The sequence below is a fragment of the Ziziphus jujuba genome, chromosome 1 (assembly GCF_031755915.1).
Source record: "Ziziphus jujuba cultivar Dongzao chromosome 1, ASM3175591v1".
NCBI classification, from domain to species: Eukaryota; Viridiplantae; Streptophyta; class Magnoliopsida; order Rosales; family Rhamnaceae; genus Ziziphus; species Ziziphus jujuba.
The window spans coordinates 8,250,493-8,274,057 of record NC_083379.1 but is presented as its reverse complement, the minus strand read 5'-3'; the positions used below and the strand labels follow the sequence as shown (position 1 = coordinate 8,274,057).

Sequence of the window (23,565 nt, the reverse complement as noted above, 5' to 3'; positions counted from 1 at the left end):
CTACCAAAGGTAACAAGTTTTCTTTTTCTTTTTCTTAATATTTTTCTATTAAAAAAATACCCAAAAAAAAAAAACTAAAAAAAACTAAAACTTATAGACCGAAAAAATTCTGGAGCAGTTTTGGTTGGTTTTCAAATGGCCAAATTGGTTTCGATTCAATAATCGACAAAAAAACCAACGGATGAGCACACCTTACTTTTAATAGAAATTCCATTTTCCTTTGATTAATTTAGTTTTTATGAATGATATCCTTATATTCTTGTATAAAGTTACAAAACTACCCTAAAAATTTAAATTTTTTAAAGAAGTTCAAATTGCAAAAAGACTCTATACAGTTTTCATTTTTTAAAATTCTTCATTCGTCCCTAAGCATTTTCACATTCTTTTTTCAATTTTTTTATGAAAAAAAAAAAAAAAAGACATTATTTCCTCCAATATGCAGTGTCCTCCCATAACGGTGCCGATTGCAGATCTATGGTGACTTTTTTTAATAAAAAAATTAGTAATATGGAACTTTAAAGCTTTTTTTGGTCAACTTATGGAGTGTATCAATTTTAGCTCACATTTTTTTTTTTTGTTTGGGGAAAAATTAGAAGAAAAAAAAAAGTGTAAAGTAAAAGATCAAGGAATTTCTGAAGTGACTTAGTAGACTTTTAAAAATAGATGACATTGCACTGACAAATAAATGCTTCATGGAAATACATAAGGATTAATTAAGAAAAAGAAGGAAAAAAAAAATATATATATATATATATGCCATTAGAGCTAGCTGGTCTTGGAGAACCATTTGATCCTCATTATAGGTATACGTGGACTTGAAGGTAAGGTGACAGTGACTTTTTTTTAGGTGGTGGAGGCGATGACTACTGCTAAATGCATGAAACCCTATGAAATAACTTTTGAATAATTTTTTTTTTTTTTCCCTAAATGATATCTACTCACAAAAGATCTATTAGCAAAATCTCCTTCTAGAGAAGCTATACCAAATGTACACTAAGCTCCGATTTTCTCTAGTAGGTTCAAAGTTTTTATTTTTAATTTTTATACTTATTCACTTAAATTATCAATTTGTTCAAATTAGAAACAATAGTTAGGAGTCTTTTATTTTTAACAGTAATATCATTAGAACTTTTTTTTTCCCCTCCCCTTTTTGTAAACTATGAGTAACAAATTATTTACTAAATAATATATTAAATATAGCAATATAAGGTACTTTATTTTAAGTAATGGTAAGAGGTACCAACTAGTCCATTAAAATAATGTACACCAGTAACATGTTTTTACTTTATTAATTGACATTTTAATATATCCTAAATATTGAATAATTGAACATTTTAAAATATAAATATAATTAAATATAAACCAATAATATAAAGACATTTATCATTTGATAAACGTCTTAGTAGATGAGTGCATATCTCTAGCATTATTCCTTTATTTTATTTACTTATATTGAATTTTATTTACCTCTTTAGTGTATTTAGTATATATTTTGTCAAACCTCATAGAGGTCATCAGTAATATTTTCCTCCTTGAACTAGTGATTTGCAGCAACGGAACTTTTTTCCAATAAAGTAATTCATCTAAGAAAGCAAGTAACATCTTTGATTCATTGGTATTTTAAAATTGTATAAGCGTGTAAACAAATAAAATGGCAGCAAATATAATTTACAGTGCAGGAAAAAGAACAAATAAACAAACAAAAAGGAAGATAAAGATGCTTATAAAGCTTTACGACACTCGTTTTTTCTTGTCCAGCGTATATAGCGTGTAACTTTTACATAGGAAAGGAGTAAAAAACCATATACATCCATCTTCTTCAGCATCATGCCAGCATTAGTGATAGCAAAGTTCCTTCTAATTTCAATCCCACGTTAATTATATTTAAGGTTTGGTCTTTGTATTTAAGAATTCATTTGGCAAACTATATATATTCCATTTCGTCCCAATGGGAATCCGTCCTTTTCCTACCTCTCTATCTTCTCTATGAATGATTTCTTTTTACGTCATACTTGTTGAGACTTATAGTTGGATTCATTAAAAAATAAAAATAAAATAAAAAATAAAAAAATAAAAAGAGAGAGAGTAAATTAAAGCAGAAAGCAAATGACAAAGTTATGTTTATATGTTAGATTCCTTGCTTAATTAATTTGCTTTCTATCACTTAATTTTGTTTATGTTCCCCTCCACACTTCTTCTTGACTCTTAATTAACTGCACTAGTGCCAGACATACACACACATGCACTAGCATACATCCACCCTTTTTTTTTTTTTTTTTGAATCCAACTATGGCTCTCAACAAGTATGAAGCAAAAAGTACTCATTCATAAGGAAAATGTAGAGGTGGGGAAAGCACGGATTCCCACTGGGACAAAATGGAATATATATAGTTTGCCAAATGTATTATTAAATACAAAGCCCAAACCTTAAATATAATTAATGTGGGATTAAAATTAGAGGGAACTTTGCTATCACTAATGCTGGCATGATGCTGAAAAGATGGATATATAGGTTTTTGAATCCTTTCCTATGCAAAAGTTACACGCTATATACGCTGGACAAGAAAAACCGAGTGTCGTAAAGCTTTATAAGCATCTTTGTTTTTCTTTTTTGTTTGTTTGTTTGTTCTTTTTTCTGCACTGTAAGATTATATTTGCTGCCATTTCATTTGTTTACAGTTTTATACAATTTTAAAATACCAAGGAATCAAAGATGCTACCTTGCTTTCTTAGATATGAATTATTTTATTGGAAAAAAATTCCGTTGCTGTAAACCACTAGTTCAAGGAGGAAAATATATATACATATATATATGAAAATATTTACATAAACGTCCGAGTGCATTATCTTTGTATATCTTTGTGGAAATGGCTAAGAACATTGATCATGAACTTTACAAGAATTTCAAAGATATGTATGAAGGATTAATGAAGGGCGACATGGAGAAAGTGCTCAAACAATATGATAAGTTACCGGTTCCTTTACCGGATTACTTAACTGTATTTGGTGACACACTTCTTCACATCGCCATTTTCATGGACCGTGAAGACATTGCAAGAGAAATCCTCAAAAGGTATGTCAACGATCATCTCTATGATCTAATTCACCAGAAGAACAACCTCGGAAACACGGTTCTTCACGAGGTGGCTACCACGAATATGGTGACCCTCGCCAGGGACTTATTGGATTATGCGCCGAAGCTGCTGTCTTCCAGAAACAACTTCGGCGAAACGCCTCTCTTTAAAGCTGCATACAATGGCCAACATGATATGTTCGATATCCTGTCTCTTGCGGTGGATCTCACAGACAAAGACAATCTCGATCAACACCTCACTAGCAAAGACAGGACTAATATTCTTCATTTGACAATTCTTGCTGAGTTTTTTGGTACGTAATTAATTTCTTCAACTCCAAGCAACCTACAAATTAAAACCTCATCTTGATTTTTTTTTCCCCTTTTATTTTGCTTGACTTCGTTTAAACTTTGTTACAATTAACTTCTTTGAAGTGCAGATCTTGCCTTCATAATAGCAAACAAATATCCACGTTTAGTTGATAAAAGAAATGATGCTGGGAAAATAGGCCTTCAGCTCTTATCAAACAACCCTTCTGCCTTCCTCAGCTCAAGGAATTATGGATTAGTGAAGAGATTGATTTTTAAATATTGTAAGTTTTTTTGTTCTTTTCTCTATATTTATATTGTACGATTTTCATATACCCTAAAAATTCTACAAAAAGTCTCACATAGCTAGAGTGAATGATACAAAAACTAAACCATCAAAACAAAATTAATTTTATTATATAGCTAAATTTAATTTTACTATAATAACTGAAATTTTTTTTTTTCCATCCTTCCTTTATTATTATATATTGCTATTTGGAAATTAGATGAATGGTCGTTCAAATGCATTGTAAAATATAAAACCAGGTGTTCCAACGTCCATTGAGCACGAGAAGAAACGGCATAAATTAGATGATCTTAAACATCCTTATGAACTCAACCCATTTGATGATGAGGATCAGGATAATAATATTCACAAACCTAAGGTTCCCAAGATGCCTCGAACATATACTCGTTGCATGTCCATGGTTGCCTCAGGTAATTATAATCATCAAGTCATGCAAAACCAAATATTTCCCGTTCTATTTCTTAGATTTCAATTTAATGAGAGATTTATAAAATGGCAGTTTTAACACAGATAAATAGATCAATATGGACATTTCTACGAGGTATGTTGTTGTTGTTGTTGTTATTTTCTTCCTTAAATTATCTCATTTCTGTTTTACCTCTAATTTGATAAATTTGGATCAGGATGGCCAACTATGGAAAGAATCTATAATGAACATAGAAAGCATGAATCGGCTATTATACTAGCCAAGTTGCTAATAAAAAAAGATACTACGTGGGAGATTACTCGTTCCGATGAAGAAGGGGGCGACATCTCCCTTGGTTCCGAAGGGAAAAGGAGCAAAGGAGAAATGGCGAAAGAAACAAAACCTCCTATATTCGAGCTTTTACCAAGTCATCCTACCGCACTACTTACCGCGACAAGCAATGGAATAGTAGAAATTGTCAAGGAAATATTAAGAGTATATCCTCAAGCGGTGGAGCATGTAAGCGATGCGGGGCAGAACATATTGCATGTAGCCGTCAAACACCGTCAATTGGAGATCTTTAATCACATAAGAAAGATGGAATTGCCAATGTCTAGGTTGGTTCGAAGGATCGACGACAATGGCTACACAATCTTGCACCATGTTGGAGTCATGAAGTTTTACAGAGGAGGGACCCTCCCTGGTCCTGCACTCCAATTGCAAGAGGAGTTGCATTGGTTCGAGGTAATTAATTAATTTCAAATTCATAAATTAACATAAATTTTGATCAATTTTTGAAACTAATGAATCATTAACCTCAATGTTGGAAATTCGAATTCAGAGTCATGAATCATCAGCACATTGCTTGCTTAAGAATACAGTGTGCTTTTATCACTTACAACTATTTCCGATCATGTAACATGTATATCATTAATTCTTTAATGATGATATATGCAGCGTGTGAAGCATATTGTACCGCCTCATTATGAAAAGCACCGTAGCCACATCAAAAAGGAATTATTATCCAAAAAAAAGGAGACCAGCAATGAGGATGAAGGTTACATACGGGACACTGCCTATGAGTTGTTCGGCAGAACCCATAAAGACCTTCACAAGGATGCAAGGGAGTGGCTAAAGAACACAGCCAAATCATGCTCCACCGTCGCCGTTCTTATCGCCACCGTTGCCTTTGCCGCCGCTTACACCGTTCCAGGGGGTTCGGATTCCAAGACAGGGGCTCCAATCCTGCTGCACGACCCTTTCTTCTTGGTGTTTACAGTAATGGACGTGCTCTCCCTCGCCACCTCCTTGACTTCTGTGGTGATGTTCCTTTCTATTCTCACTTCCCCCTTGGAGCTCGAAGATTTCAAAGAGTCACTCCCTCGGAAACTCACGTTTGGCTTCACCTTCCTCTTCATCTCCGTGGCCATGACCATGCTTGCATTTGCAGCTACCATCGTGCTCATTGTTCATTTGAAGAAGCGTTGGGTTACAACTCTCGTTTATTGTCTTGCATTCCTTCCGGTCACTGTCTTTGCTCTCTTGCAATACCCTCTCTACCTTGCTTTCATGGATACCATGACTTACTCTTTGAACGTGATCAAGCTTTCTCTACCGCCTCTTCCTTGGTCTTCCAAAAAGTCCGTTTACAAGTTGGATTGATGTTTTGCTCATCAATTATTGAGCCTTTTATAGGCAATGCTTTTTAATTTTGTCAAACATTGAGCATACGACAATTTCTCTCTCTGTCTCTCTCTCTCTCTCTCTCTCTCTCTTGTGTATGTGTGGAGGAAAAAAAAAAAAAAAAGAGTAAAGCTTGTAAAAATAATAATAATAAAGTAAAGCTTCATGAGTTAATGGTAACATCTGATATTGAAATTTAAAAAATAAAATAATAAGAATTGGTACCAGTGATATTGTGCACGCTGTGTGCTGCAATGTATAAGCGATGTTTTATAACGATAATTAAGGAATATATTTGTTACATTACATGTAGACGTGCAAACAGAGCGACTTTATATTCACCAATAAGAAATCAGAGCAACTTTACTCTCACATTCTAACATATGGCATATACAGTGTAGCCCGATTTGAGGTCCGATATAAATGGATAGCTCAGGGATGGCGTCCATGAAGCCCACATATCAAGGATTTCGAATCCCAATTAATTATACTTGCCCAAAAAACAATAATAAATAATAAATAATAAACTAAATTCATTACCAAAAAAGAAAATACGATTTATAATCTTAATTGGATCGGCGCTTTTTTCTTTTTTTCTTTTTTTTTCTTTTTTTTCTTTTTTTTAACTAGCCCCTAAGCAGTCCAAGTCAAAAATAAAGTTAAAAAAAAAAAAAAAGGCTAGTCAAAATTAATGTTCTTTTCAAAAAAAAAAAAAAAAAGTCAAAATTAATGTCTGAGTTGGACTGAGCCGCAGAGCCCAAATGTACATTCCTCTACACAAGAAATTTTGCATTTTGTGGCAATAAAATCGTTTCAATCAAATCTCAGTCCCGTCACTAAAAATATTCTATATGCTTTACAATTCAGATGGCGATAACCCTCAAAGAAGTTGATGTATAAAATTCTCAACAAACAAAAAACGGATAGCTGCAAAAAGATTTTTTCTATATGAATAATAAGAAAATTAAAAATATGGATGTGTAATTATTAATTGCTTTACGACGAGTGGGTCCGGAGAAGAGAAGGTGTAGCGATGGCTGTGGCCGAAATAGCGAGACTGAAGAAGGCGTTGATGGATTCTTTTTTATGGGCTGAGCGAGCCTAGATTCGTCATGCCACTAAACTTTGGATGTGAAAGTGTGGAGACAAGTTCAGTCTTGGGCTTGGGCCGGGCCCGTCTCTACCAGACTTTGAATACAATTGTTTTTGGGGCATTCATATGAATGTTTAACAATTTTACACACTATAAAAAGACCATTGAAAAAGCCATACAGTTACTGATTCTAAACTATACTTTGTTTGGGTAAAACGAAGCAAAGTTTAAAAAATCGGTACAGATGGAAATATTGAAAATTTAGAATACAAAAATTTTTATAAAAATATCGAAAAATATCGAATGTTGATAAAAAATTATAAAAAATGATGGAAATTTATTTTGAAAAATAGAAATTTTTATTAAAACTTTAAAATTAGCTTATTTAATCTATCAATTACCAAATTGATTATAAAACTTACTAAAATATTGAATAAATATTATATTCTTCTTAGTGAATTGATTTATAATAAGCATTAATGACCATAGATTAATTATTGTTAATAAAAAAATATCAAAAAATACATATATAATAAAATTATTTATTAACTAAAATATATAAAACGATTATTACAATTGTATTGTAATTCATAAATATCATCTTAATACCACATAAAATTTCTAGATTGTTGAAAATTATCTGTTTCTTCCTCATTTTGATTTTGAGATGTGAAATGTGAGAAGTAGTTATGAAAAAATATATCTCGCTGATAATTTTGCATATAATTATTAATATGTCAACTATATGGATCTTGCATTATTGGTTGACTGTGTGTATAACTACTACTCTCTGATGGTTGGGTTTGATATGGTACCCATGAGTTGCTATTTAGTGACATTCCATAAATATTTATTGAATAAGGGTCATAAAAATGACTTTCAACCCTCATTGATCCAAAATTCATAAAAGTCGAATCATCTTCTTGTTGTAACATCTCCATGTATATGTTTCATCATCTATTTGTCCATATTTGTAAAACAGATATTCCCGGTCAATAAGATTTTCCAGGTTCAAAAATATAATTCATAATCTTTGTATTTTTACTTTATCAATATTCAATAAGTAGAACTTATTAATGTTATTCAATTCAATTCATTCTATTTTGCTTATATCGCTAAATGTTTAAAATGCAATTAAAAGGTAAAAAAATAATCAATGAAGTTAATTTGATAAAAAAAATTTACTAAATATCAATAATATTTATGAATTTTTTTTTAAAAAAAATTTTAAAAATTCTATAGAAATTTTAACGGATATTATGAAAATTCTATCCATTCCCATTTAAAATTTAAATTTTATTTTAACCTTTTAAAAAAATAAAAATTTTGAAAAAATTTTGAAAAAATTTCAGATATTTTAAGCTATGCTTATAAGTAATGCGGACTTTGTGATAACCGAAAAACTGCTGAATATTGAGGCATATACCCATTTCTTAGTACCTTAATTTAGTTCATACGCCCTGTACAAGATCAATCCAACAGTTGTTTATTTTTACCGCAAAAAAAAAAAGTCCAACAGCTATTTAATGCTTGGCAATTCATCAGCATATGAATGGACCAGTACTGTTTTGGGTATTTATTAATTTCTCTGTTATTAAGCTACTACATTGACAGGGAGATATTTAATTATTATTATTATTATTATATTTATTTTTTCCTGAACTAGCTAGTCCGCATCTTTTTACATATATGTCAAAATTATTTTATATCAACAGACGAATTATGTCTAACCGATGCTGTTACCCAAAAATGCAGCAATCACAAGAATGTACTCTGGCTGGTGGATGTTCCAAGCTGCTGGTATATGTCCTGACTTTTCTTTTTTTCTTTTTAATTTCAGATACAAAAACAAAAGCAAAACAAAAAATGATCTTTTCTGATGTTATTCATCTATATTTCTCCATCTCTGCTGCAATATTCTTTCATTTTCAATATTGAAATTGAAACAACTTTCAACATTAAATGCTCGGCACATATTTGGCTTTGTGGGTTATTCAGTGTAAAGCTCCGTCACTTCAAATTTATCTATTTTTGGCTTTATAGGTTAATTGGTGTAACGCTTTGCCACTCTTTTCCTCCATCAATACTATCCCAATTTATCCATGGTACCTCAAATGATATAGAGTTTTTATTCAGATTTTTTAAAAAGTCATCTATTCTAAGATTATTTTTACTGAAACGCGTTTAATTATAAAATCATTTTAAACTTTAAAAAAACCAACCGTTTTAAAAATACATCGATTGATAAAAAAAATATTTATTTTATATTTGAGCTGTCACCGTTTTGACACCGGACAATGTAAGTTAGATATTAAATAGGCTTTACCAATAGAGTCTGTCAATACTTTGCATTCTCTCACAGTTACCCTGACAACATTATACCGGTTCACTTTTGGTCGGCACATTCCAATCCAAAGTATTTGTTCACTAAAACTTTTTAGTCAAGAGCCCACCCCCATGTATTCCACCCCAATTTCAGTCAAGAGTCCTGTGAGCTTTTTAATTCTACTTTATCATCCAATAAGGTGTGGCATCTTGAATTAGCTCATACTTTTGTTTCTATTTTAAATGTTGTTTCTAAACAATGTAATAAGGTCTCTTCATTAAATAGTTTTGATATTTTTTTTGTCAGCCATGTCAGTTGGAAAAATTGCATATGCAACACCTTCAAATTTTAAAACTCACCATTAGATTTTATTCATTCACATGTGAGGTTTCTAGCCCCAGTTCTGTCAAATGAAGGTTATATGTACTATCTTTTGTTTGCATATGACTACTCTAGGTTCAAATAGACTTGTCCAATGAGGTTTAAATCTGAAGTCACCCAAATATTTTTAAAATTTAAATTATTGCTTAAAATCAATTTAAAAGGAAAATGAATTGCTTTTCTTCAATTTGATTGCGGGAGAATTTCAGTCATTAAAAAATATTTTTGTTCTATTTGGAATTATCCTTCAAATCTTGTTGCCATACCCACGATTACAATGGAAAAATTGGAAGAAAATATCATCATGTACTAACCGAGGCTGCTTTATCTCTCCTTGCTCATAGTTCACTTCCACTCAAATTTCGGTGGAACACCTTAATTATATCTAATCTTCAACTTACATTATGTGTTATAATTAACTAGACTTAAAACAAACAAATTAAACTTCATGATTTATGATTTACTCTTATGAAGACAGCTCAATAATAAAATCATCATTTTCTAATACAATGATTTAAAATTCAAATTGCTCTATATTCATAATTAAAAGAATAATATCAAAGGTGCTAAGAAGTCTATCAAAATATTTGTTAAGTGTATATATTATTTGATTTACTTATATTTAATCATATTTATCCTTTGAAATGTTCAACTTCATTTAACTTATCTTTAACAAGGTTATATTAATATTTCAACCAATAAAATAATAACAAATGTACATTTAATAAACAATTTAATCAACTTCTTAGTACCTCTAGCATTATTTTTATCAATAAGAAAACTTTAATTTACAAATGCTTGATTATTTACAATAAACTAATTGATCATATAAGAAAATAGAGGATACATCTTTTATTCCTTGGAACTATAATCCTTCCACTAATTAATTACTATAATCCTTCCACTAATTAATTAAGTATAAAATTGCAGTATGTGCTCGCTAGCTAGACCTCGTGCACGGTAGCGGATTGATCTAATTAAACTTATTATGATCATATTAAAAAAATTTATAAAAAAAAAAAAAAGATTTCCTTTATTCTCTATATGGAATTAATTCTAATGTTTCCACTGATTAAGCATAAAATATCAAACTTTTTGCCATAGAAAAAAAATATTCAAACAGAATATATCCATCTTTTTTCAGCATCATGGAAGTAGTAGCTACCATTGATGGAGATTTTTTGTGCCCATTTGATTTTTTCTTTTCTTTTCTGACATTATACGGGTTAAAGGTATATAGTATCGCTTGTTCAAGCTACTTTAAGCATATTTGGCAAATTGAAAAGGAGATGCCGTTTGTCTCATATTCTCACCAATAGTACTAATCAATCTCTGTACTTCTTTAATAATGACCATCATAATCAACTTCCCAATTATCCACCAGAGTAAGCTAGATATCAGAGATGGCAAGTGTTGTGAAGTCCAGCCGCACCAACCACAGCCAACATTTTTGACAAATGGACATTGCTGCACCGAATTTCAAATTGATCAACAATTGTGGGCTAAGCTGTTGAAAATTGTGGCCTTGTAAGCCTATAAATAGGCTCCTTCCCATTGCATGCAAACCAAGCCAAGTGAGCAAGCTCAATATTATCCCAAGTGAGGAATATTGAGAGAAAACTCCGAGAGAGAGAGTGTTTAAGTTCCAGAGAGAGCTTGAGAGAAGAGTGAGCAATTACAGAGAGAATTGGAGAGTGTAGAGAGAGATTCCACGTGAGAATCCAAGAGAAAAGTTTTTTTGTATTTTTGTATTCTATTTCTAAGAGATTAATAGAATTCTTTTTATTTTTCTTCTCATATTTCTTCTCTAAAGTGGTTAGAGAACCACAACAAGTGGTATCAGAGCTCCAGGTCGAGAGCTTGGGTTCAAAATTTGAAGAAACAGAGCTACTGTTCATCAAGTTGGTGTTTCGAAAAGTTGCTCAAATAATTAATTTGACAATACCAGGTGAAAGTAGTCGACGAGACGAGAACACACAAGTTTTCCGGAGAGAAAGACACCGTCTCACGCGCCCGCACGCGCCGCCTGAACGTTTCTGCAACAAGTCACACGCCTCACGCGCCGCACGCGCCGTCTGGAGGTTGAAGACGACCACGTCAGCAGACACGTCAGCACCCCGGACACGTCATCTGCCACGCCAGCCGACATGTCATCTGTCACGTGTCGACACGTAAGCACCATCTGCCACGTCATCAATAGTTTCTGAAATTACGGAACAGCCCTTGAATTATTGGAAATTACAGATTGACCCCTGTAGTTTCTGAAATTACGGAACAGCCCCTGAACTATTGGAAATTACAGATTGACCCCTGAAGTTTCTGTATTTGCAGGTTGACCCAGAAAGTTTGTGAAATTACAATTTTGCCCCACAATTTCTGGTAATTATATTTTGACCCCGGAAGAGTCAAGTCCACCATTTTCGGCCGTTCCGGACGCAACGGTTAACTCCGTTTTGCCAAATTCAGCTACATTTTTTGGTCAAGCCATAATGTCAATGGAAGAATCATCTTCGGGAGCTATGGTTAAGCTCACTGCCACAAATTATACACTTTGGAGACCTCGGATGGAAGATCTCCTCAATTGTAAGGATCTGTTTGATCCTATAGAAGCTAAAGGAGAAAACCCCGATCCCAGCAAAGTAGCAGAATGGAAGAAATTAAACAAGAAAACGATCGGTCAGATCAGGCAATGGATCGACCACAGTGTCTTCCATCATGTAGCGAAGGAAACGGATGCATATGCCCTCTGGACAAAATTGGAGGACATGTACCAGGCCAAGACTGCTCGGAACAAAGCCCTGTTGCTTAAGCGATTGGTAAATTTAAAATTACAGAGTGGAACTTCTGTAGCCGAGCATACCAGTGAGTTCCAGAGCTTGGTAAATCAACTATCTGCTGTGGATTACCAACTAGGGGATGAGGATCAGGCCCTCCTACTTCTAAGCTCTCTTCCAGACAGTTGGGAGACATTGGTGGTCTCTCTCAGTAATTCGGCCCCGAATGGAAAACTTACTATGTCTATGGTTAAGGATGCCATATTTAATGAAGAGGCCAGGAGAAAAGACATTGGCATGGATCAGTCACATGCCCTCGTCACAGAGAGAGGAAGACAGCAAAGAGGTAGTCGAGATAGGGGGAGAGGCAGGAGCAAGAGCAGAGGCAGATCTACAGACGGCAGAAAATCATCATATAAGTGCTATCATTGTGGCCTGAAGGGTCACATGAAGAAGAACTGCAGAAAGTTGTTGAGAGAGCAGAGACTCCAAGGTAATCAGCCGAAGAAGGATGGAGAGACACTAGTCACTGTTACAGGAGAAGTGGCGCTCTGCTCCACCGAAGAAGAGACATGCCTTCATATATCAACCCAAGATGTTGAGTGGGTAGTCGATACTGCAGCATCCTACCATGTCACTCCACACAGAGATTTCTTCAAAACGTACAAAGTAGGAGACTTTGGTACGGTAAAGATGGGAAATTCCAGTTTTGCAAAGATTATGGGAACTGGTGATATTCAGATAAAAACGAATGTTGGTTGTACAATCACTTTGAAGGATGTCCGTCATGTTCCAGACCTTCGGCTTAATCTATTTTCGGGAGCAGCCTTAGACAAGCAAGGCTATGACAACTACTTCAGCAATGGCACATGGAAAATGACGAAAGGTGCCATAGTTGTCGCCCGAGGACATATTTGTGGAACGCTATACAAGACTCATATGAAGATATGTGCAGATAGCCTCAATATTGCAGAAGGAGAGGCGTCTCAAAATCTGTGGCACCAGAGACTCGGTCACATGAGTGAAAAAGGATTGTCCACTTTGGCAAGGAAGAAGCTTATCACTGTTTGCAAGGATGCTGCGCTAGATCCTTGTAATCACTGCTTGTTTGATAAGCAACATAGAGTCTCCTTCAGTTCATCTGCATCGAGAAGATCAGAGTTGCTTAGTCTGGTGCACTCTGATGTTTGTGGTCCCATGGAGGTGGAATCATTAGGTGGCAACAAGTATTTCCTGACCTTCATTGATGATGCTTCTCGGAAGGTGTGGGTATATTTCTTGAAAACAAAAGACCAGGTATTGGATTACTTCAAACTGTTTCATACCATGGTAGAGCGTGAAACAGGAAAGAAGCTGAAATGTCTCCGCTCAGATAATGGAGGCGAGTATACTTCCAAGGAGTTTGATGCCTACTGCAGAAGACACGGCATTCGACATGAGAAGACGGTCCCTCGCACCCCACAACATAATGGAATAGCCAAAAGAATGAACCGAACCATTATGGAAAAGGTCAGAAGTATGATCAGTATGGCTAAGCTGCCAAAGCCATTCTGGGGAGAAGCTGTTCGTGCCGCCTGCTATTTAATCAACAGATCACCGTCAGTACCGTTGAATTTTGAAATTCCGGAGAAAATGTGGTCGGGTAAGATTCCCTCCTACTCTCATTTAAGAGTGTTTGGTTGTTTAGCTTATGTACATGTATCCAAGGAGTTCAGACAGAAGCTCGATGCAAGATCTACTCCATGCATCTTTATAGGATATGGAGATGAAGAATTCGGATACAGGTTATGGGACCCGAAAACAAAGAAGGTTATTAGAAGCAGGGATGTAGTATTCCATGAAAACCAGAAAATGGAAGACATTGAAAAGCCCAGAATGTCTCCTAATTATAGTTCTAGTGCCGAGAATTTTTGTCCTAATCCAGCACCAGCACAAATAGCCACAGAGGATAATGAGGTGCATGAAGATATACCAGAAGCAGACCAGGAGGAAGAAGGGGATATTGAGCAGGGGGAGACTCAATCCTCTCAAGCAGCTGCAGGGCCATCACAGCGGTCAGATGATGGTACACCTCCTGAAACAAGTGGTTTACAAGTTCGGAGATCTGAGCGAGGCCGAATTCCATCAAAGAGATTTCCAGAATCTGAGTATATTCTGCTTACTGAAGAGGGGGAGCCAGAGAGTTTCCAGGAAGCTGTTTCTCATCAAGAGAAGGAAAAGTGGCTGCAAGCAATGCAAGATGAGATGGAATCCTTGCAGAAAAATCATATTTATGAGTTGGTTGAGCTTCCAATAGGAAAGAAAGCACTAAAGAATAAATGGGTGTTCAAGCTTAAGAAAGATGGCAGCGGAAAGGTGGTGAAACACAAAGCCCGATTGGTGGTCAAAGGATTTCTTCAGAAGAAAGGAATTGACTTTGATGAGATTTTTTCACCAGTGGTAAAAATGACTTCAATTCGAGTCATTTTTGGTTTAGTAGCAAGTCTAAACCTAGAGCTTGAACAGATGGATGTGAAGACAGCATTTCTTCACGGTGATTTACATGAAGAAATCTACATGGAGCAGCCAGAAGGATTTGAGGTTGCAGGGAAAGAAAACCTCGTATGCAAGCTAAAGAAGAGCTTGTATGGCCTCAAGCAAGCACCAAGACAATGGTATAAGAAGTTTGACTCGTTTATGGTGAGTCAAGGCTATAAAAGGACTGCAGCAGACCAGTGTGTTTATATGCAAAAATTTTCAGGTGGAAATTTCATTGCACTTTTGCTATATGTGGACGACATGTTGATCGTTGGACAAGATGCAATGAAGATTAGTCAGCTGAAGAAAGAATTATCTAAGTTCTTTGATATGAAAGACTTAGGACCAGCTCAACAAATTTTGGGAATGCAAATAATCCGAGACAGGAAGAATAGAAGGTTATGGCTATCTCAAGAGAAGTATGTTGAACGGGTGATAAAGAGATTCAACATGGATAAAGCCAAACCGGTCAGCATTCCACTTGCAAATCATTTCAAGTTGAGTAAGAGATTGTGCCCCTCATCCAAAGAAGAGATAGAGGAGATGGCTTCAGTACCATATTCTTCAGCGGTAGGAAGTCTGATGTATGCAATGGTGTGTACCAGACCAGACATTGCTCATGCAGTAGGTGTTGTGAGCAGATTTCTTTCAAATCCTGGAAAGAAACACTGGGAAGCAGTCAAATGGATTCTCAGGTATCTTAAAGGCACATCGAAGCTGTGCTTGTGCTACGGGGGAGGTGACCCAATCTTAGAAGGCTATACAGATGCAGATATGGCCGGAGACCCTGATAATAGAAAGTCTACATCAGGTTATCTCTACACTTTTGCAGGGGGAGCTGTGTCATGGCAGTCAAGATTGCAGAAGTGTGTTGCTTTATCCACTACTGAAGCAGAGTACATTGCCGCAGCGGAAGCGGGTAAGGAAATGTTGTGGTTAAAGCGTTTTCTCACAGAATTGGGCATCAAGCAAGAAGACTACAAGATACATTGTGATAACCAAAGTGCCATGGATTTGAGCAAAAACTCAATGTATCATTCCCGTACAAAGCACATTGACATCCGCTATCATTGGATACGCGAAGTAATAGATCAACAGTTGCTGAAACTGATGAAGATCCACACAAAAGAGAATCCAGCAGATATGCTAACAAAAGTTGTTGCTCAAGAGAAGCTGAAGCTATGCAGAGACATAGCTGGAATAGATGGCAGATGACCATCAGTTTAAATGCGGCTGGAGGGGGAGAATTGTGAAGTCCAGCCGCACCAACCACAGCCACCATTTTTGACAAATGGACATTGCTGCACCGAATTCCAAATTGATCAACAATTGTGGGCTAAGCTGTTGAAGATTGTGGCCTTGTAAGCCTATAAATAGGCTCCTTCCCGTTGCATGCAAACCAAGCCAAGTGAGCAAGCTCAATATTATCCCAAGTGAGGAATATTGAGAGAAAACTCCGAGAGAGAGAGTGTTTAAGTTCCAGAGAGAGCTTGAGAGAAGAGTGAGCAATTCCAGAGAGAATTGGAGAGTGTAGAGAGAGATTCCACGTGAGAATCCAAGAGAGAAGTTTTTTTGTATTTTTGTATTCTATTTCTAAGAGATTAATAGAATTCTTTTTATTTTTCTTCTCATATTTCTTCTCTAAAGTGGTCAGAGAACCACAACAAGTGTTTCAGCATTAGTAACAGAGCCATACCTAGCGGCCTTAGATGAAGACTGGGAAAGAATGTTGAGGTTCTATGAAAAAAACAGAGAAGCACTAATTTATCCTCTCACGGTCACTAATGACACCCCATTTCATATAGCTGTTTACAATACAAGTAAGAGCCCTCTTCAGGAATTGCTTCATATTTTTCCAAATAATGCGCTGATTGCGAAAGCCAATGATAAGAAAAACACACCTCTTCATGAGGCTGGTGCTATTGGAAATATGGAAGCAGCTCAATTGTTGGTGCGTTTCTCTCCAGAGCAGCTTGAGGCCAAAAATGCTTTAGGAGAAACTCCGTTTTTTAGAGCCGCTGCATTTGGTATGACAGAAATGGTCAAGTACTTGGCTTCTGAAGTGCGAAGCCGACACTGTGATATGCAAATTCAGCGCATCAGAGATGATAATACCTCCATTCTTCATAGTGCCATCCATGGCCAACACTTCGGTCTCTCTTTCTCAATGATAATAGTCAATTAATGCTTTTTAATATTTTATTTCAATCTTATAAAATACATGCATGCTATGCTTGACAACGTGATCTTGTTTGTTTTTTTTTTTTTTACTTTGACATTCCAAGTTTGTTAGTTTTTAATTTTAGAGCAAATTAAATCTCTTAGCGCTCCATGCTGTGTGCTAGCTAGCTAGAGTCTTTTAATTTCTTGATTCATATATATATATAGACTCGTGTTCATTGATGTCTAAACTTGTATCTATATAATAAATTATGAAATCTTAAAAATATATATATATATATATATATAGAAAAATTCTACAGTATAAACGGTTTACATACGGATTTGTAGTATTAATGATGATTTTTGAAAAAATCGATTATTTATTCAAAAATCATCATCAACACTGTAGGTCCGTTCCGCACTATGTATACATATCCTTATGAATCCCATAAATAAATATTACTTGTCAAGGCTATATATTATATAGTATAGGCTTGTGTGGCACCAGTAACATTAGTTGTAAAGGCTATTTATATCATATGGACAAGCAGAGGATCTACTGCCTCTGGCAAAGGTAAAGATTCCACTCTACCAAAAAATAATGGTAAAGATTTCATTATGTGTCTACAGCGATTGAAATTAGCGGTTTCTACTTCAAGCATGATTGAGTCTAGATGCCAGTTTGCACTTATTTCCATTAGTTCTTTCTGTCAAAGTCCAGATAAACAAAAGCCTTCTAATTTCTGTAGCGATGAGAAAGTAGTTCTTTCTTTCTACCCAAAATAGTACGGTAAGAGATAGAGATGCTTCTATTCAAATTATATATTTGGAGAAATTTTCATTTATATTTTTTTATTTTTTTCCTAATTACATTTACATTGTATATGTTTGAAAAATTATCACTAATCTCTTAACTGTCAATTTTTACAAGTTAATTTTAAAATTAAAAGCCAAATTTGTATTTTCACAATATTATTCAATTATAAAAATTAATTTTTAACCTTCCTATGACCTTTAACTGTTAAAACTAATGGATAAAAAACTGGATACATCTATTTTAATAGATATAAAAAATTTTAAAAAAATTAATGACAATTTTTTTAAAATATGGAGCATAATTATAATTATAGCAAAATTAAAGAAATCAAAATGAAATTTGCCCATTTATATATTAATGTTTTTGAAGTTATTATGTACATATGTATAGTATATAGACTATATAAATTAATATATAATTAAATAATTATATATATGGGTTTGAAAACAGAGACAGCATTATGGTTACTTCGAAATGATGAAATACTGGAAGATCTTATGGATAATAAAGGCAGGACATGTCTTCAGTTACTGGCAAACATAAAATCGGCTTTCAAGAGTGGATACCCCATGTGTAGATTTGAATCATTTATCTATTTCTGTAAGTCTAAAGTAAAGCTTATCAACATACACATTGGATTGAAAAAAAAATTTATTTATTTATTTATTTATATTTTTCTTTGTCATTTATATATATAATAGGTCTTCCAAATAATGAACATGATGACAAAGCTCAAATGAATTTGAGCCAACTCAATGATTTGGAGAGTGGATTGCGTGGAAATCACCTCCATCATTCTTGCTTTTCAAGCTTCAATAGAGGTAATTTATGGAAAGCATGTATTATTATTATTTTTTTAACTTTTTATTTTTATTTTTTCGTTTTAATTTTTACCCTCTTCCTTAATTGGGACAAACCTTTATTAATATTATTATTTTTATTTTTATTTTTATTTTTACCTGAACCAGCTAGTCCGCATCTTTTTACACATATGTCAAAATTACTTTATATCAACAGACGAATTATATCTAACCGATCGTGTTGCCCAAAATTGCAGCAATCACAGGAATGTACTCTAGCTGGTGGATGTTCCTAGCTGCCGGTATGTGTCCTGACCTTTTTTTCTTTTTTTTAATTTCACATACAAAAAAAAAATGATTTTTCTTTTGTTTTTCATCTATACTTCTCCATCTTTGCTCTAATATTCTTGTTATAGTCTCGTTGATTTTTCATTCAATATGAAAACAACTTTCAACGTTAAATGCTCGGCATGATTTTGGCTTTATGGGTTACTCGGTGCAACACTCAGCCACTATCTCTGCTCTATCAATATTTTACCTAATTTATCTATTTTTGGCTCTATGGGTTAATCTGTGTAACGCCTCGCCATTCTTTTGCTTCACCAGTGTTGTCCTCATTTTTTAATTGCACCTCAAACGGTATGGGATTTTTATTCAGATTTTTTGAAAGGTAACACATCTTAAGATTACTCCCATTAGAGTACACTTAACCCTTAAAAAATTTTCAAATGCTGAAACCAACTACTCTAAAAAAACATTGATTGTTAAGAGAGTATTTACATTATATTTGAACTATCACTGTTCTACATCCGAATGATGTAAGTCGGAGACCAAGTAACCTTTTCCAGTAAAGTAGCCCACCAATGCTTTGCACCTACCAACACTTACCCTGATAACATTATAATGGTTTACACTTGGTCGTCACATTCCACTCTGGTATATTTGTTCACTAATCTTGCTCTTTTTTCTCCGCATTCTTTAAAGTTCACAGATCTTATAATACACCTCTAATCATCACGTTCCACCCTAGTATATTGTTCATTGGTTTCGCCCCTTCTTGCCGCTCATCCTTAAAGGTTTATAGGTCTTACACTCAAGCATATTTTTTCATATTGAGTGTTGATTTTCATTTTTAATGAAAGTTAAATATGGATATTATTAAAGCAAAATGAAGAAAATGTAGAGGAGAAATGAAAAAAGAAATAATGTATTTTTTTAGTTAAATGATAAGTGAAGCTCATAATAAGCTTTTAAAGCTCACAATAACAAGTGAAGCACATAATTCTTTCTAATTATTATTAATTAAACATTTTCGAACAAACTACTCGCATATAAATTCATATATATGGTATGGATATGGATAGGATGGCCAATGATAGGCAAAATCCAGAACAAAAAGAAGAAACACGAATCATCTTGGAAACTTGCAAAGCTGCTTATAAAGAAAGACAGATCATGGGAAAAAACCCATACAAAACCAGATATAGGAATCATATCGTTTGGAGAAACAGAAGGAAGCGAATCAGAGAAAGAAGGTGTAGTAGGAAAGAAAGAAGAAAAGAAGGGAAACAATGATAATGTTAATCCTCTACCATTTCCTACAACACCATTGCTTATAGCTACTAGCACAGGTATAGAAGAGATCGTTAATGGCATATTGAAAGAGCATCCACAGGCTGTTGAGCATGTCAGTGATGAGGGACTCAACATTATGCATGTTGCCATTAGGCACCGCCAAAGGAATATTTTCAAACGTGTAAAGAAGATGAAGATTCTGATGGTGAGGCTGGTTCGGAAAATTGATGACAATGGCTATACCTTATTGCACCATGTTTCTGACATGACCCATTATTATTCTAGTGGAAGTTTGCCTAACGCTGCTCTCCAATTGCAAGATGAATTGAAATGGTTTGAGGTATATATATTTATATTTATGACTAATTACATTTCAGGTATATATATTTATATTTATGACTAATTACATTTTATTGCCTAAATTATAATATAGTTAATACTTATGCTTATATAAAACGCGTCACGCCTTTAGTGGACACATTTATGATACCAATATATTGCGCAACTTTTATAGCAAAATTCTCTTATCCTCTAAACTATATACACATATATTTGCACTTTTATATACATATACAAAGCTTTTATTTAGAAACTCTTCTATTCCATGTTATTTAATTTTTTTAATTAATTAAAAAGGAAAATTTTCATCACAAGGCCAAACTCAGATTTTAAATATTATTATTAATAGTGATTGCAAACTGGGTTGTCTCAAAAGAACATTTGTCATGGCTCTTTAAATGAATCAAAAATTTGTTAGTAAATTTATGTTGGTCATGAACTAACAAATATTGTATTTTGTATTTTTTTTTTTTTTAAAAGAGAGAATTTTCATTTGAATTATAATGAAACGTTAATTTTTCATTTATTATTTTTGAAATATTTTTGTGTAATGTTATAGTCAAATAATTTCTACTGTATTGTGAATCTAGTTTAGATTATTAATGCAGGTACGCAGAACTTTTTTTTTTTTTGACCCCCTGCAATTAACTAATGTAGGCAGAACTTAAAAATCTCTATATATATATTGTAAAAAGGGTCTAACTTGTGATGTGGCAGCGTGTGCGGAAAATAATTCCATCCCATTATGAAATGAACCACAGAAAAGTCAACGGTCAAACAGCAGAAGACATGTTCGAAAAGTCTCACGCGGAGCTTCACAAGGAGGCACAGAGCTGGCTAAAGCGGACATCGGAATCCAGCTCGGTCATCGCGGTGCTCATCGCCACCGTAGCCTTCACGGCGGCCTATACGGTGCCGGGAGGTTCGGATCAGCTCACCGGCCATCCGATACCGGATGAGTCTAAAGTCCCTTCATTATCTCACTTTCTCTCCCCGGTTCCTCCCCCCTACAAAAAAATGACCCCTATTTTGAAGAGGAAAGCTCCCAGGTAGGGGGGAAGCAAGTCTTTTCTGAAAAAACTCGCAGTTCTCCCCCTTATCTAAAATATATATATTGCTTCACGACCCTTTCTTTGTGGTTTTCACGGTCATGGACGTGCTGTCCCTGGTGAGCTCTCTCACATCTGTTGTCATGTTCATCTCCATCCTTACCTCTCCCTTCCGCCTTCAAGATTTCCGCGAGTCTCTCCCCCGAAAGCTTACATTGGCCTTCACGTTCCTGTTCCTATCCGTGGCGTCCACGATGCTGGCTTTCTCAGCCACCGTGATTCTGATCGTCCACATGAAGAAGCGGTGGATAACCACCCTCGTCGTCTACGGCGTGGCTTTTGTTCCAGTGACCGTGTTCGGGCTCTTGCAATTCCCTCTCTACGTGGCGTTCATGGGGACGGTCAAGTACTCTCTCACCATCCTGAAAAAGGCTCTTCCTTGGAATTTCCTTCGGCTGTTATTGTTTTGCAATAATAGGAAATATCTGTTTATTAACAAAGGAAATTAATGTGTCTCCCTCAAGAGCTGGAGAAAATCTTGCATGCAGCGGTGGTACCAGCTCACTTAGTACCACTTCAAGTAATTCTATGCCATATGTAAGAAATGCCATGTCATACCTACTCATCAGCTCAATTAATTTTCTTTTTGGAAAATGTAAAACTTTTGCACGCGCTTTATTACTTCTTTCTTCCATCCGTATGGCTCCTACAGCTAACATTTTTTATAGATCTCTCTTTCACTCCTGGTCAATTTCTTAAGAAATTAGAACACCAAATTGTTATGGGCTTATGGTAATGGTATGTTTTTGAAGAACAAACAAACTAAGAAAATACAAGATTCAACCAAAGGTTCCAAAAATAAAGCTCAAATGAAAAGGACAACGGATTTTTTTTTTCTAAATCTGAGAGGCCAAAAAACGAATACAGATTGGGTGTCGCCATGGCTTCAAATAATCTTAGCTTCACTAGATCTGAACCTCAACCAAACCCTTTCTTTTTGGGCTTTTTTTTTGTTTTTTTTTTAAATATAAACTTTAAAAGAGCCAAAAAAAAAAAGAAAAAAGAAAAAAAAATGAAGAACAGAGAATATAGAGAAATACGCAGAGAGATAGAGAGAGTTAAGCTGTGAAGCTTCATAAAAACAAAAAATGATAATACACACATAGAAAAGTAAAGCGTTTTTTTATGGAAAAAAAATAAAAATAAAAAAAGACAAACAATCAAACAAAGGCACATCAAAGAAGATTAATAATACCATTTTTCTTCATTTTTTTTAACTTTTAATTCTTTTAAAAGATTTGCAGCTTAGGCTAAAATGTGCAGATAAATGGATCTGTAAGCCTTGGAAGGGCAGGGCGAGGAAGATAAACCAGCGCATGCAAAAAAATTTCATCCTTAAAAGAAATAATTAAGATGATAATGAAATGATAAATTGATCTGATACGGTACTTTTAACACATGGCATGAAATGAGTTAGAGTGGTACCAGCTGACCTGGTACCACCGTTGCATGCAAGATTTTCTCCTCAAGCTGGCCTGCCTGCCCGCCCGCCTTCTATTAACGAATTGGTTGCTTTGGATTAGTTTGGAACACAATATTTATATTTTAAGTAATTTATTGTGCGAGTATTATTAATTAATTATGAGTTAATTACATAATTTCTCTTTCTTTCTTTCTTTCTTTCTTTCTTTCTTTTTTTTTTTTACTTTTTTGATTAATTACAATTTACAAAATTTTAATCCTATATAATTTTATATATATATATATATATATTTTTTTTTTTTTTTCTAGGATTTGGTTAGACAAGTGTCTCAACTGGCCAAGAGCTGATGGGAAGCCTTGCATTCGGGCGCCTCCAGCAAGGCAGTAAATCCAGTTTGCATTGAGAATGACGTGACATCTGATTTATCATATAAATATAATAAAATAAAATGTGTTATAATTAAAAATAGT

At 34.5% G+C, this 23,565-nt stretch overlaps 2 protein-coding genes across 2 annotated transcripts; both read left to right on the top strand.

Moving 5' to 3' along the window:
- The first annotated feature begins 2,739 nt into the window (after window positions 1–2,739).
- LOC107415650 (uncharacterized) lies at window positions 2,740–6,041 on the top strand. Its single transcript, XM_016024010.4, has 6 exons — window positions 2,740–3,387; window positions 3,514–3,666; window positions 3,929–4,099; window positions 4,189–4,230; window positions 4,313–4,839; window positions 5,053–6,041. Exons 1-6 carry the CDS (start codon window positions 2,868–2,870, stop codon window positions 5,755–5,757), a joined length of 2,118 nt encoding a protein of 705 aa, XP_015879496.2. The 5' UTR covers window positions 2,740–2,867; the 3' UTR covers window positions 5,758–6,041.
- A 13,980-nt stretch (window positions 6,042–20,021) lies between these two features.
- LOC125422006 (ankyrin repeat-containing protein NPR4-like) lies at window positions 20,022–22,087 on the top strand. The gene is made up of 3 exons (XM_060817350.1): window positions 20,022–20,564; window positions 21,281–21,612; window positions 21,796–22,087. The coding sequence occupies exons 1-3, from the start codon at window positions 20,022–20,024 to the stop codon at window positions 22,085–22,087; spliced, it is 1,167 nt and encodes a 388-aa protein (XP_060673333.1).
- The last annotated feature ends 1,478 nt before the right edge of the window (window positions 22,088–23,565 follow it).